Here is an 11,576-nt window from a genome sequence, read left to right on the forward strand (position 1 = left end):
TTTCAAAGTCTTGTTCCCGCATTCTTCCTCCCCTTAGAACAACTCGTCGTTATCGTCATCATTATTGTTGTTGTTGTTGTTGTCGTCGTTGTTGTTGTCGCCTTTTTTGTTGTTTTCGGACCCACTCATCTGTGCTTCCTCCTCATCACTATCTTCAATAAATTCACTTGATAATTGAGATTTCTTACCTTTCACATGCGAAGATTTCTTTATTATATCGTCTTCATCTTCGTCGCTATCAGAAACAACCTTTTTAGTAGCTTTCCTTCTCTTGGGCTCGCCCTCGTTTTTCGTCTTGCTTGATCTCTTTTTTTTCTGTTTTGGTTTTCCTTCATCATACTCATTATCTTTGTCGGAGAGATCTGAATCACGGTCATCCTTGACATCATGTTCGCTTACGGCCATTGCTTCACGCTCTTGGATTAGTTTTTGTGCCTCATCCTGAAGTCTCTTATATTCTTTAGTTTGTCTTTCTAGTTTTAAACGTTTGGCTTCTTCCTCTTGTTTTATCCTTTCCTGTTCCTTTATTTCGTTTTCTTCTAGAGTCTTACGTGCTTCATCAATTTTCGCATTTTGGTCTTTTTCGAATTCTTCTTGTTCATTCAAAGAACGTTCTAACGCACTTTTCATGGTGGTTTCACCTAACTGAATACGTTGTTCTAACTCTTCCTTAGGGATCATGTTGAATTCTTTCAAATCGTTCAATTCTTTGAATAACGCTAAGCCTTCTTCCAATCCTTCCAAGGAATCCTTTATCTGTTGAACAGTTCTGAATTTAGGATTTGATCTTCTTAGCGTTTCCGCAATTTGGAACTGCAATAAAGCTATATTAAACTTAACGCTGTGAATAAATTTATTCTTGGCGGATTGCTGAACAAAAAGCTCTAAAGCGGTTTTTGCATTCTCTAAAGCTTTTTGGAAGAAGCTCACGGATCTTTCTTTCATACCACGTGAGTACCAAGCTCTACCCAATAAGTTTAAAATATGTGGTCTGGTCCTTTCATTGTCAAACTTTTTTAAAACCAATTCGTAATTTTCAATGGCTTTACCAAATTCGCGCATCTCTAATAAACAATGAGCGAGGTTTAGTTGAACATCTTCATTGTCTAAAGAGTCTCTAATTTTCCGTAGAATTTCCAAAGCGGGTCCCAATCTTTTACTCTCAGCAAAAATGATTGCAACACCTTGAGCAGCAAAAACATTGAACGGGTCGATTTGTAAAACCTTTTGGTATAATTGAATGGCTTTCAGATAAGAGTGTTTTGATTTTTCTTGTTCTTTTGGATTTCTAGACTTCTTACCATCTCTAGCAATAGTTACGTATAGATTAGCCAAGGAAATTAATGCATAAGCATCATGGGAATTATATTTGACTAGCGTCTCCTTGTTATGGGATGTACTCTTTTCACTGTTTTTCCTTTCTTCGCTATTCTTCAAATACCAGCCATAAAATGAACGCATTTCTAAGTCAGATTTGTTCATTTCTAATAGGCCATTTATTTCTATATTCATTTCTGAGTCGTTTATCTTAGAGTGGGCAAACTTGATGTACAGATTTCTTATTCTTGCTGAAATATAAGAAGGATGTGAAGATGTAATTTGGGAATATATAGACTCAGATTTCTCCCAATTGGTTTTTTCACTAGTTCTAGCAATGTTATATTCAAGTGTAATATTGACACTTTTATTCATGTCACTAACTTTCGCCTTGGCTTGTTCAAAGAGGTTGTCGGCCTTGGTTAAATCGCCATTGATAAAATGATAACAAGCTAGATTGTTGAGAATCTCCAACGGAACTTCGTCCTTGTTAACGAATTCCATTTCTTCCAGAGCTTTGGAAAGAAAATCCAAAGAGATCTTGTACTGATTTTGAGACTCATAAAGTTGAGAGATAACAAGGTAAACTCTGGAGATAATTAATTGATTTTTCTTTGCCACAGTCAGTTTGATGTATCTTTCTAGATATTGTAAGGCCTTTTCATTGAGCTTATTTAGTTCTTTGGCAGGAATGCTTTTGGACGTCTTGACGTCCAAAGTTTTCCCCGCATAAAGCAAACCCAAAATATAATTTAACTCTTGTAAACTTTCATTCGTCTTGTAAAGATTCTCAAAAGTAATAATACTTTCCTCCAACAGGTTGCTTTTTATTTGAGTTTGACCCAATCCCAATCTGGCCATTAAATTGTCTTCATTTTTCTTTAAACTTTCTTGAAACATAATGAATGATTTGCGATAGTCGCCCAACGCATAATGTGCCCTACCACACCAGAATGAAGATTCCGAAAGGACGGTTTTGGCTATTAAGGGACTCATTTTTAGAATCTTGTGATGGTAAATATCCAAAACAGTTTGAAAGTCACCTTTAAAGTAGTGGTATGTTTGTAATAACGTCAACAAAACTGGATTATTCTGATTTTCGGAGAAAATATTCTTTAAGTCGCTCAATGCCTTTGAAAAGGTTTCTTTGAAGACTTCATCATTTGTAGAATCGGTTAGAGAATTATGAAACTCACCTAATAATACCAAGATTGAGGCGCTTGTGTTCTTTGAATTGATTTGAAGAGCTCTCTGCCATGATTTGATTGCCATCTTAGGATCCTTTAGCTGCCAAAAGCACAAACCAATACCTATACGGGGATCAGGTTGTAACACAGGGTTGATAACTAGCAATTCTTGAAAAATCTTCAAACTCGCCACATAGTTTTTCTTTTGGTATAGTAGTTTCGCCCTTAAGAGTAAAAATAAACAATTAGGTTTAGACTGTCTACCAGATCTATGATCTTCGGCATGAATACTTTTTACAAAGAGATCGGAGGTTTCCAAAGCCTTATCATAATGACCGCGCTGGTAGTATAATTCAACAGTAGCTAACATATTCCCAATCCACGTAGGGTCAAATCCAATAGCATCCTTTAAATTTAATTCAGCCTGCGTAAGTTCGTGTTCTTTTGTTTCCACACTAAGAGAGTGACCTTTCGCCAAATTCAAATGGGCCCAGGTTAGGAAAGTGTGTAATGAAGCCCTCTCAGAGTTTTGGAAAACGTCTAAAGCCATTTCAATCAGTCTAATGCCTTCATTGGTTTTCCCATGATTACAATAGGCCAGAGCAATGGTAAGCCAATGCTCCTTTTCGGAGCTTTCCTCCACCAACAAAGTCTTCAAGTCAGTAGGATCATCCGGCAAATCCGTTTCTAAATCAATACCGACCAATTCTTCTGAGGCCTTTAGTGGGATATCTAAAGAAGTCGGCCATTCCATGGACGGGTATCCTTCGACCTTGATTGTATTCGCCATCTTATTTCCTTGTCCTAACGCAAATGGGTCAGACCTACTGTAAGTTTGAGCGGTGGTAGTCGTTGGGTGAGCATTTATATCTACTCTTTAATACATGTACTATTCTCTTTTCCTTTAAAATGAACAATTTTTCACTCGAGGAAAACATCAAAGTTCGGGTAACAAGCCACTATTACAGAAGAAAATTTTCAATATTATAGCGATGAGCTTTATTAGATATTGATAAATGGTAAACCCCACTAGGTAGAGCCAGTTCAAAGCATCATATTTTATACATAAGGGCTGCTACTTAGTGAATAATACATGATGAGTAGTGTAATCCAGAAAAGAATTTTTGTAGGAAACATTTTCCATGATGCGGATGACTGTTATTCAGAACTATTAAATAGATTTAGCAAGTTTGGTGACTACCAAGATGCGGAATTTGAAAAGCACAATCACTTTGCATTTATTGACATGAAATTTAATGATGAGGCAGCATTTCACAAGCTGAAAAAAAGTTTCAATAATGTTAAGTTTAAAGGGAACATATTGAAGATTGATGAAGCAAAGCCGAGTTGGGAATCTAGTTGGGCGGTACAACATGCGAAGGACCTCGAGGAGAATATTGTGCAAACCATCAAGATGAAAAAAAAGAATTGGGAGCATTACAAAAAGATGGAGAATGTGGCGAAGAGCTGGAAAGATCATAAGGAGGTTATTTCAGGAAGAATGAGAGAGGTTCCCAGGAAAAGAGCTCAGTCGAGAAACATTACCTTCAGAATTAATGTGGACGGATCGTTGAAAGTTTATAAATGTTACAAAACAAAATTATGGGGTTATGAGAGAAACAAAGAATTAAATGACCTGGTGTATAAATTTACTAATAATTTCTGGAAAAACGGGTATGATCATATTGTAGATAGGTTAGACTATAGTCATGCAGCCAAGACTATTCGATTCAGTAATGGGCTGAAACAGTTGACCGTATCACAGAGTGAGAACGCTGGAAGCGGAACTACGGACAGCGATGAGAATGTTTCAGAAGAAGAGAAGGAGAAAAACAATGACATTCTAAATGGCCTATTAAAGGGCTTTGATTTCGATAAGCCGATGCCATTGAATGACTCCGAGGATGAGCTGATTGTACAAGATGAAGCAGGGGAAGAATATGTTTCAGAGAGGGAGGATTCCGTACTGGAAGAAGTACCAGAAGAAGCCACAGAGGAAAATGTTTCAGAAGAGAAGGATGCTGTAATAGAAGAAGACATTGCAGAAGAGGAGGACGCAGTAGTGGAAGATAGTCCGGAGCAAATTGTGAACGAAGAAGATGACGTTATAATGGAAGAAGTTCCAGAGAAGAAAGAAGAACAGGATGACGATGGGGAGGAGGATCATGAATTCATTCCAACTTTCAGCAAGGAAGTTGGTCAAGGCACAATAAGCAACACAGAGACATTAAGAACCTTGTTCAACCCCAACGAGGCAGAACCAGTGTCAGAATTTAAATTAATTGAAGATTCGGACAACGATATTGATCATGCAAAGGATATTGATGTCCAGCAACAAGAAGTAGAAGCAAGAAACTCACACGCTTTGGAATTTGATTCCACCATGGCCCAAACATCCAAGGATAAAGATACCAAGAACTTCTTATTTTTCCCTCATTTGCAATCGCCATTTTTGGTGGGGCAAACACAGTTGAGTAAAGTGAGAGCTAGTGAGAACGAAAAGATTCTGTCGACCTGGGACGAAGAGTTTTGGGCCAACAGAGGTAACTGGACGCGTGACATGAGACGCAAAATGAAAGATGCACAGAAGCATCGCAAGAGAAAACAATCCAAAAACGGGGTTCTTTTATAAACAGTATATACACACATATAATACCGGCTTCTCGCCGTTTTCTTAAAAGGCATTCTTACCAAACTTAACCGCCATTTCCACGGCAGCAGCACCCCAGTCTTCACCATGGTTATGCATGGAGTGGGAGGCATCGATGCCAGCTCTGGCCAGAGCTTGTTCTTCGGTCATACAAGTCAAAAGGCCGAAAATGACGGGCATGTCGACTTTTTCTTGCAGGTTCATTAATGCATGAGTCGTAGAATCTGAAATGTACTCAAAGTGCATGGTACTACCTTTGATAAGCACACCGATAGGGATAACAACGTCCAATGGCTCACCTAGCTTGGCTTGTCTGTCGACAAACCTCTTAGTTCCCCAGGGCAATTCGTAGGACCCGGGAACTGTCTCCACTATTATGTTCTTCTCATTGACACCCAGGGAGGCCATTCTTTCAATGGCACCTTTCACAAGGGCGTCAATAATGACACTGTTCCACCGGGCGTGGATGATCCCAACTCTAATTTTAGAACCGTCATAAACTTGATCTGGTTTGCCTAATCCTTTAACTGCCATGTTGAGTCGTGTTGTATCGTAAGACCGCTAGCAACTTTTGCTAATTTTGATGTCATTGTTTAAATATCTCTTTAATTTATATGGCTTCTTTTCTCGTTTATTAAGTGGAGGAAAAAAGAGACAGAACTGCGGGAAATAATCTTCGCTTATTAGTAAGCCATTACGCTAAAGGAAACAGCCCTGCGGCTATTATAAATTCTCACATAACCAAAATTGCCACGCCACCGATCCGCAAGGCTATCGATAATACTTATTGAGAGCTCTACTTTACCAACAGTAAGAGACTCTTTAGATTACTTATTAAGGCGGCGTAGTAACCCGGCCGCGGAGAAATGAAATTTTTCAGTTTTACCATATTATATAATAGAATATGAGAGTACAACAGGTACTTTGTTGGCTCATCTCGAAGTTACAGGCCAGCCAAGAACACTCGATATGTCCACTTTCATATTCCCCGGCGATGCCTTGCCTGTAGATCCCACTGTACCCATCAAACTGGGTCCCGGCATATATTGTGACCCCAATAGTCAAGAGGTACGACCCGTGAATACAGGTATCTTGCATGTTTCTACGAAGGGCAAGAGTGGTGCGCAGGCTGTATATGTAGACTACTCCAGCAAAAGATACGTTCCCTCGGTAAACGATTTTGTAATCGGCACGATCACTGGCACGTTCTCAGACAGTTATAAAGTTTTGCTACAAAACTTCTCCTCTAGTGTCTCGTTATCATATATGGCTTTCCCTAATGCCTCGAAGAAGAACAGACCTACTTTACAAGTGGGAGACTTAGTATATGCAAGGGTCTGCACGGCAGAAAAGGAACTAGAAGCTGAAATTGAATGCGTGGATTCAGCTACCGGTCGCGATGCTGGGTTCGGGTTATTAGAGGACGGTATGATTATAGACGTGAATTTGAATTTCGCACGCCAGTTGCTTTTCAACAATGATTTCCCCTTATTGAAAGTGTTAGCCGCTCACACCAAGTTCGAAATTGCCATTGGACTCAATGGGAAGATCTGGGTAAAGTGCGACGAATTATCTAATACCTTAGCCTGTTATAGGACGATTTTGGAATGTTGTCAAAAGAACGATGTTGCAACTTTCAAAGATATAGCAAAGAGACAATTTGAAGAAGTGCTTAACGTCAAGGAAGAATAGGCGGCCATGTATAAAACAATTAATATGTAAACATCTCAATATCATCATTACTATTATAATATATCTTTTTCAGTGTCTTGCAAAAAAGCGATGGAAAAAAAAAGTTTCAAATCATCTCATCTCATCTCGACACATAAATGAGAACATCACACAGATACCGCACTAGCTCTACTGCAATGAAAGATCAGAAACCTGAGAAGCAGAAGATTAAGAATGTTAAACAAGAAAGACGCAAAAAGTACGCAGATTTGGCTATCCAAGGTACAAATAACTCCTCGATTGCTTCCAAAAGATCTGTAGAATTATTGTATTTACCTAAATTAACTTCAGCCAATAATTTTCAAATGAACAAGGATAAAGAATTGCTGGAATACTTTAAGTTTTTTGTTCCAAAGAAAATCAAAAGATCACCTTGTATCAACAGGGGCTACTGGTTAAGATTATTTGCGATTAGATCAAGATTAAATTCCATCATGGAACAATTACCACAAAATAAAAAAGTAGTCATAATTAACCTCGGGTGTGGGTACGATCCATTACCATTTCAGCTACTAGACACTAGTAACGTTCACAGTCAGCGGTATCATGACCGTGTTTCTTTTTTAGATGTTGATTATTCTGATTTACTGAAAATTAAAATTGAGCTAATCAAGTCGATACCTGAACTTGCTAAGATCATTGGTCTTACCGAGGATGATAACTATATTGATACTACGAATTCGGATGTTCTAACCACATCCAACTATCATGCCAGGCCGTGTGATTTGAACGATTCGGCAATGTTTAGCGCATTACTAAATGAATGTCAATTGAACGACTCGAATATCATTAAAGTGTTTATCGCTGAAGTTTCACTGGCATACATGAAACCGGACCGTTCGGATAGTATCATTGATGCATGTTCTAAGATGGAAAATAGTCATTTTGTTATTCTCGAGCAACTAATTCCAAAGGGGCCATTTGAACCATTTTCTAAGCAAATGCTGGCGCATTTCAAGAGAAACGATTCTCCCTTACAATCTGTATTGACCTATAATACTATTGACTCGCAAGTTGAAAGATTCAATAGGCTAGGTTTTCCCTACGTTAATGTGGGAGATATGTTTCAACTGTGGGAAAGTGCAGATGAAATGACCAAAAAGGAACTTTTAGAAGTAGAACCGTTTGACGAACTAGAAGAGTTTCATTTGTTTTGCCATCATTACGTCTTATGCCATGCTACAAACAATAGAAAGTTTACTTTTACTCAAGAGTTTGAATTTGACAGACCAATCTCCGAGACTGGGTTAGTTGTAGATCGAAAATATCAGCTCCTAGAATATGAATGCCCCATCGATAGGAGATTTGGCGATGCAGCTATTTGTGGAAATGATATATTTTATGTGGGAGGCAGTAACCCATACAGGGTAAACGAAATATTGCAATTAAGTATCTCTCACGATAAAATGAATGTGCAAATTATTGAACCTAGAAGCAATGAACTTCCCATAGCAAGAATGTGTCATACTTTGACATCCTTTTGCGGTGGTAGCCAGCTACTACTCGTTGGTGGTAGAAAGKCCCCTCATCAAGGCCTTTCTGATAACTGGATATTTGATACAAAGACAAATGAATGGTTAATGGTTCAGAAGCTACAACATACAAGATTTAGACATAGTGCATGCAACTTATCTGATGATAGTGTCCTGATCTTTGGTGGTGCTACAGACGGACCGGCTATGCTACGCTACGATGTCACTGAACAAGCCTTTCAAGACATAACACCAAAAAACACGTTCTTCGAAAACTCGCTAGTATCAGCAGGGTTGGCGTTTAATCCTGTATCCAAACAAGGTGTCATATTGGGTGGTGGATTCAAGGATCAGACGACTGTTTCGGACAAAGCAGTTGTATATAAATACGATGCAGAAAATGCCACAGAGCCAATTACTGTAGTTAAAGAGATTCAGCACCCATTACTACAACGCTATGGCTCCAAAATCAAATATCTTTCTTCAGAAAAGCTGCTGATAGTGGGCGGAACGAGTCCTTCAAGACTATTTGACCACACTAACTCCATAATCACCCTTGATCTTCAGAATGAGACGGTAAAGTCCATTCCTATCCCAATACACATTTGGGAGGATCATTCCTTAATGCTTAGCGGGTTTAACTTAGTCTCCGTAGCAGAAGACATTGTTCACATTATAGGAGGTGGTGCCACCTGCTACGGGTTTGGTTCAGTAACTAACGTGGGTCTCAAGCTTGTAGAAAATGGCAATTGATGCCTCTTCCGGGGCTCGAATGGCCGCCCGCTCGCTATATGACTCACTTAAAGTGCATGATGCGTCATTTGAACTTTCCTATCAAAAGACTGTTTTTCGCTTCATTTAAAAGCGTAAAAATAAAAATAAATTCTAACGCTCTGAAAATTCGACTCTTAAGTGCAAGTGACTGCGAACACTCATTTGTATAATAAAGATATAGCAAAGAAACATCACCGAAATGTTTAGAAGATATTTATCTAGCACTTCTTCTAGAAGATTCACCAGTGTTTTGGAAGAAAAGGCATTTCAAGTGACTACTTACTCTAGGCCTGAAGAACTATGTATTACTAGAGGAAAAAATGCCAAGTTGTACGATGACTTAAACGGTAAGGAATATATCGATTTCACGGCGGGTATTGCTGTGACTGCATTGGGTCATGCAAATCCCGAAGTCGCTGAAATTTTGTACAATCAAGCTAAGAAGCTTGTCCACTCTTCCAATCTCTACTTTACTAAGGAGTGTTTAGATTTGAGTGAGAAGATTGTGGAAAAGACCAAGCAATTTGGTGGTCAACACGACGCTTCGAAAGTATTTCTGTGCAATTCAGGCACAGAAGCAAATGAAGCAGCTTTGAAATTTGCCAAGAAGCATGGTATAATGCAGCATCCCGGAAAACAAGGCATTGTCGCATTCGAAAACTCTTTCCATGGGCGCACTATGGGTGCTTTATCAGTTACCTGGAACAGTAAATATAGAACTCCGTTTGGCGATCTAGTGCCTAATGTATCATTCTTAAATCTTCAGGACGAACTGACGAAATTGCAGGATTACGTCTCTTCCAAAAAGGATGAGATTGCGGGTTTGATCATTGAGCCAATACAAGGTGAGGGCGGTGTTTTCCCAGTAGAAATTGAGAAATTAACCGCGTTAAAAAAAATATGCCAAGATAATGATGTCATTGTCATTCATGATGAGATCCAGTGTGGATTGGGCCGTTCAGGTAAGTTATGGGCTCATGCCTATTTACCAAAGGAGGCTCATCCAGATATCTTCACATCTGCCAAAGCTTTGGGTAATGGGTTTCCGATTGCTGCTACTATTGTCAATAATAAGGTCAATGATGCTTTAAGAGTTGGTGACCATGGCACCACTTACGGCGGGAACCCGTTGGCTTGCTCTGTAAGTAACTACGTCTTAGACACTATAGCAGATAAAGCTTTCTTAGAACAAGTCTCCAAGAAGAGTGAAATTCTTCAAAAGCGTTTACGCGAAATTCAAGCCAAATACCCAAAACAAATAAAGACTATCAGGGGTAAAGGTTTAATGCTCGGTGCAGAATTTGTTGAGCCACCTACCGAGGTCATCAAGAAGGCCAGAGAATTGGGTCTTTTGATTATCACCGCTGGTAAGAGTACGGTTAGATTCGTTCCTGCTCTAACCATTGAAGATGAGCTTATCGAAGAGGGGCTGAACGTTTTCGAAAAAGCAATTAAAGCCGTCTATGCTTAGAATTGGTTACCACTCTCAACCGTATATAGAATGCTCTAGTTACAACATGACTTTATAACATACGTCGTTATTTGAATAGAAATGAACTGCCTATTAATGTGCAAATTGGAGCTGTTATATTGTTTTTCCACTCAATAATAGCAAAACTTTTTTTTTCCCTTTTTTTTACTTTCTCTTTTAATTTAATGAGTTATACATGCACTCTAGCTAGTAGAGTGTATATACATATATTATGATTATATATATAAATTTAACTATAATAACAGTTATCTTAAGAAAACTTTAGACTATCTTACAAGGTGATTGATGGTTGAGGGTGTCTACCATTAGCACTAGAATGTGGGAAGAATTCCAAATGACCGTCATCGGTTAATTTTAAGACTTGCTTGAACTTACCACCAATTCTCAATAATGGTTCTTTATCTTCAGATTTGGTCCATAAGGCAAATTTGTTACCACCTTTTCTAATGCTTAAAACAACACCGTTGATTTGGGAATCGTCTTCATCAATGGTTTCGCCAATAACTGCTAGTAAGGTTCTGAGCCATAATTCGTCAATATCAGCACCTTTGCCTCTAAGTTGGAAAGACCATTTACCACCTTTAGCATTGGCCTCATCTTCCCATTCTGGTCTAACGTCATTACGGAAAACGTGGTAATCTGATTTCAATGGTAGTTCGTGTGGTTCGGGAATATTTTGGATGATAGCCCAGAATTCTTCAACGGTTTGGAATGAAGTCACAGGACGCAATAGATCAGACCAGGATTCGGATTTATCAACAGCTGGCTTTGTGTACCACAACGTCCATTTGGTATTCAATGGGTGCTTGACATCGAAGTGAGCACTGTCACTCAAGACAGTCTTTGGAGTAGCTGTGGCATCATCGACTGAAACGGTTTCTTCAAACTTCTTGGTAACTTCTTCAACGGACATTTTTCTTCCTTTTTCACTAGTTTCCAGACAAAAATGCTTT

The 11,576-nt window shown here is 38.8% G+C and overlaps 7 protein-coding genes across 7 annotated transcripts; 4 read left to right on the plus strand and 3 right to left on the minus strand.

Moving 5' to 3' along the window:
• Positions 1-33: 33 nt before the first annotated feature.
• Positions 34-3,294, minus strand: CTR9 (Ctr9p; the record flags this gene model as incomplete). Its single annotated transcript, XM_018365398.1, has 1 exon — positions 34-3,294. One exon carries the CDS (start codon positions 3,292-3,294, stop codon positions 34-36), a length of 3,261 nt encoding a protein of 1,086 aa, XP_018221653.1.
• Positions 3,295-3,597: 303 nt separating this feature from the next.
• On the plus strand, positions 3,598-5,136 carry NOP8 (Nop8p; the record flags this gene model as incomplete). Its single annotated transcript, XM_018365399.1, has 1 exon — positions 3,598-5,136. The coding sequence occupies one exon, from the start codon at positions 3,598-3,600 to the stop codon at positions 5,134-5,136; it is 1,539 nt and encodes a 512-aa protein (XP_018221654.1).
• A 42-nt stretch (positions 5,137-5,178) lies between these two features.
• RIB4 (lumazine synthase RIB4) lies at positions 5,179-5,688 on the minus strand (the record flags this gene model as incomplete). Its single annotated transcript, XM_018365400.1, has 1 exon — positions 5,179-5,688. The coding sequence occupies one exon, from the start codon at positions 5,686-5,688 to the stop codon at positions 5,179-5,181; it is 510 nt and encodes a 169-aa protein (XP_018221655.1).
• Positions 5,689-6,123: 435 nt separating this feature from the next.
• RRP40 (exosome non-catalytic core subunit RRP40) lies at positions 6,124-6,846 on the plus strand (the record flags this gene model as incomplete). Its single annotated transcript, XM_018365401.1, has 1 exon — positions 6,124-6,846. One exon carries the CDS (start codon positions 6,124-6,126, stop codon positions 6,844-6,846), a length of 723 nt encoding a protein of 240 aa, XP_018221656.1.
• A 137-nt stretch (positions 6,847-6,983) lies between these two features.
• PPM2 (tRNA methyltransferase PPM2) lies at positions 6,984-9,110 on the plus strand (the record flags this gene model as incomplete). The annotated part of the gene is made up of 1 exon (XM_018365402.1): positions 6,984-9,110. One exon carries the CDS (start codon positions 6,984-6,986, stop codon positions 9,108-9,110), a length of 2,127 nt encoding a protein of 708 aa, XP_018221657.1.
• A 220-nt stretch (positions 9,111-9,330) lies between these two features.
• Positions 9,331-10,602, plus strand: ARG8 (acetylornithine transaminase; the record flags this gene model as incomplete). The annotated part of the gene is made up of 1 exon (XM_018365403.1): positions 9,331-10,602. One exon carries the CDS (start codon positions 9,331-9,333, stop codon positions 10,600-10,602), a length of 1,272 nt encoding a protein of 423 aa, XP_018221658.1.
• Positions 10,603-10,894: 292 nt separating this feature from the next.
• CDC33 (translation initiation factor eIF4E) lies at positions 10,895-11,536 on the minus strand (the record flags this gene model as incomplete). Its single annotated transcript, XM_018365404.1, has 1 exon — positions 10,895-11,536. The coding sequence occupies one exon, from the start codon at positions 11,534-11,536 to the stop codon at positions 10,895-10,897; it is 642 nt and encodes a 213-aa protein (XP_018221659.1).
• Between the last annotated feature and the right edge of the window lie 40 nt (positions 11,537-11,576).

The sequence above is a fragment of the Saccharomyces eubayanus genome, chromosome XV (assembly GCF_001298625.1).
Source record: "Saccharomyces eubayanus strain FM1318 chromosome XV, whole genome shotgun sequence".
Classification (NCBI taxonomy): Eukaryota; Fungi; Ascomycota; class Saccharomycetes; order Saccharomycetales; family Saccharomycetaceae; genus Saccharomyces; species Saccharomyces eubayanus.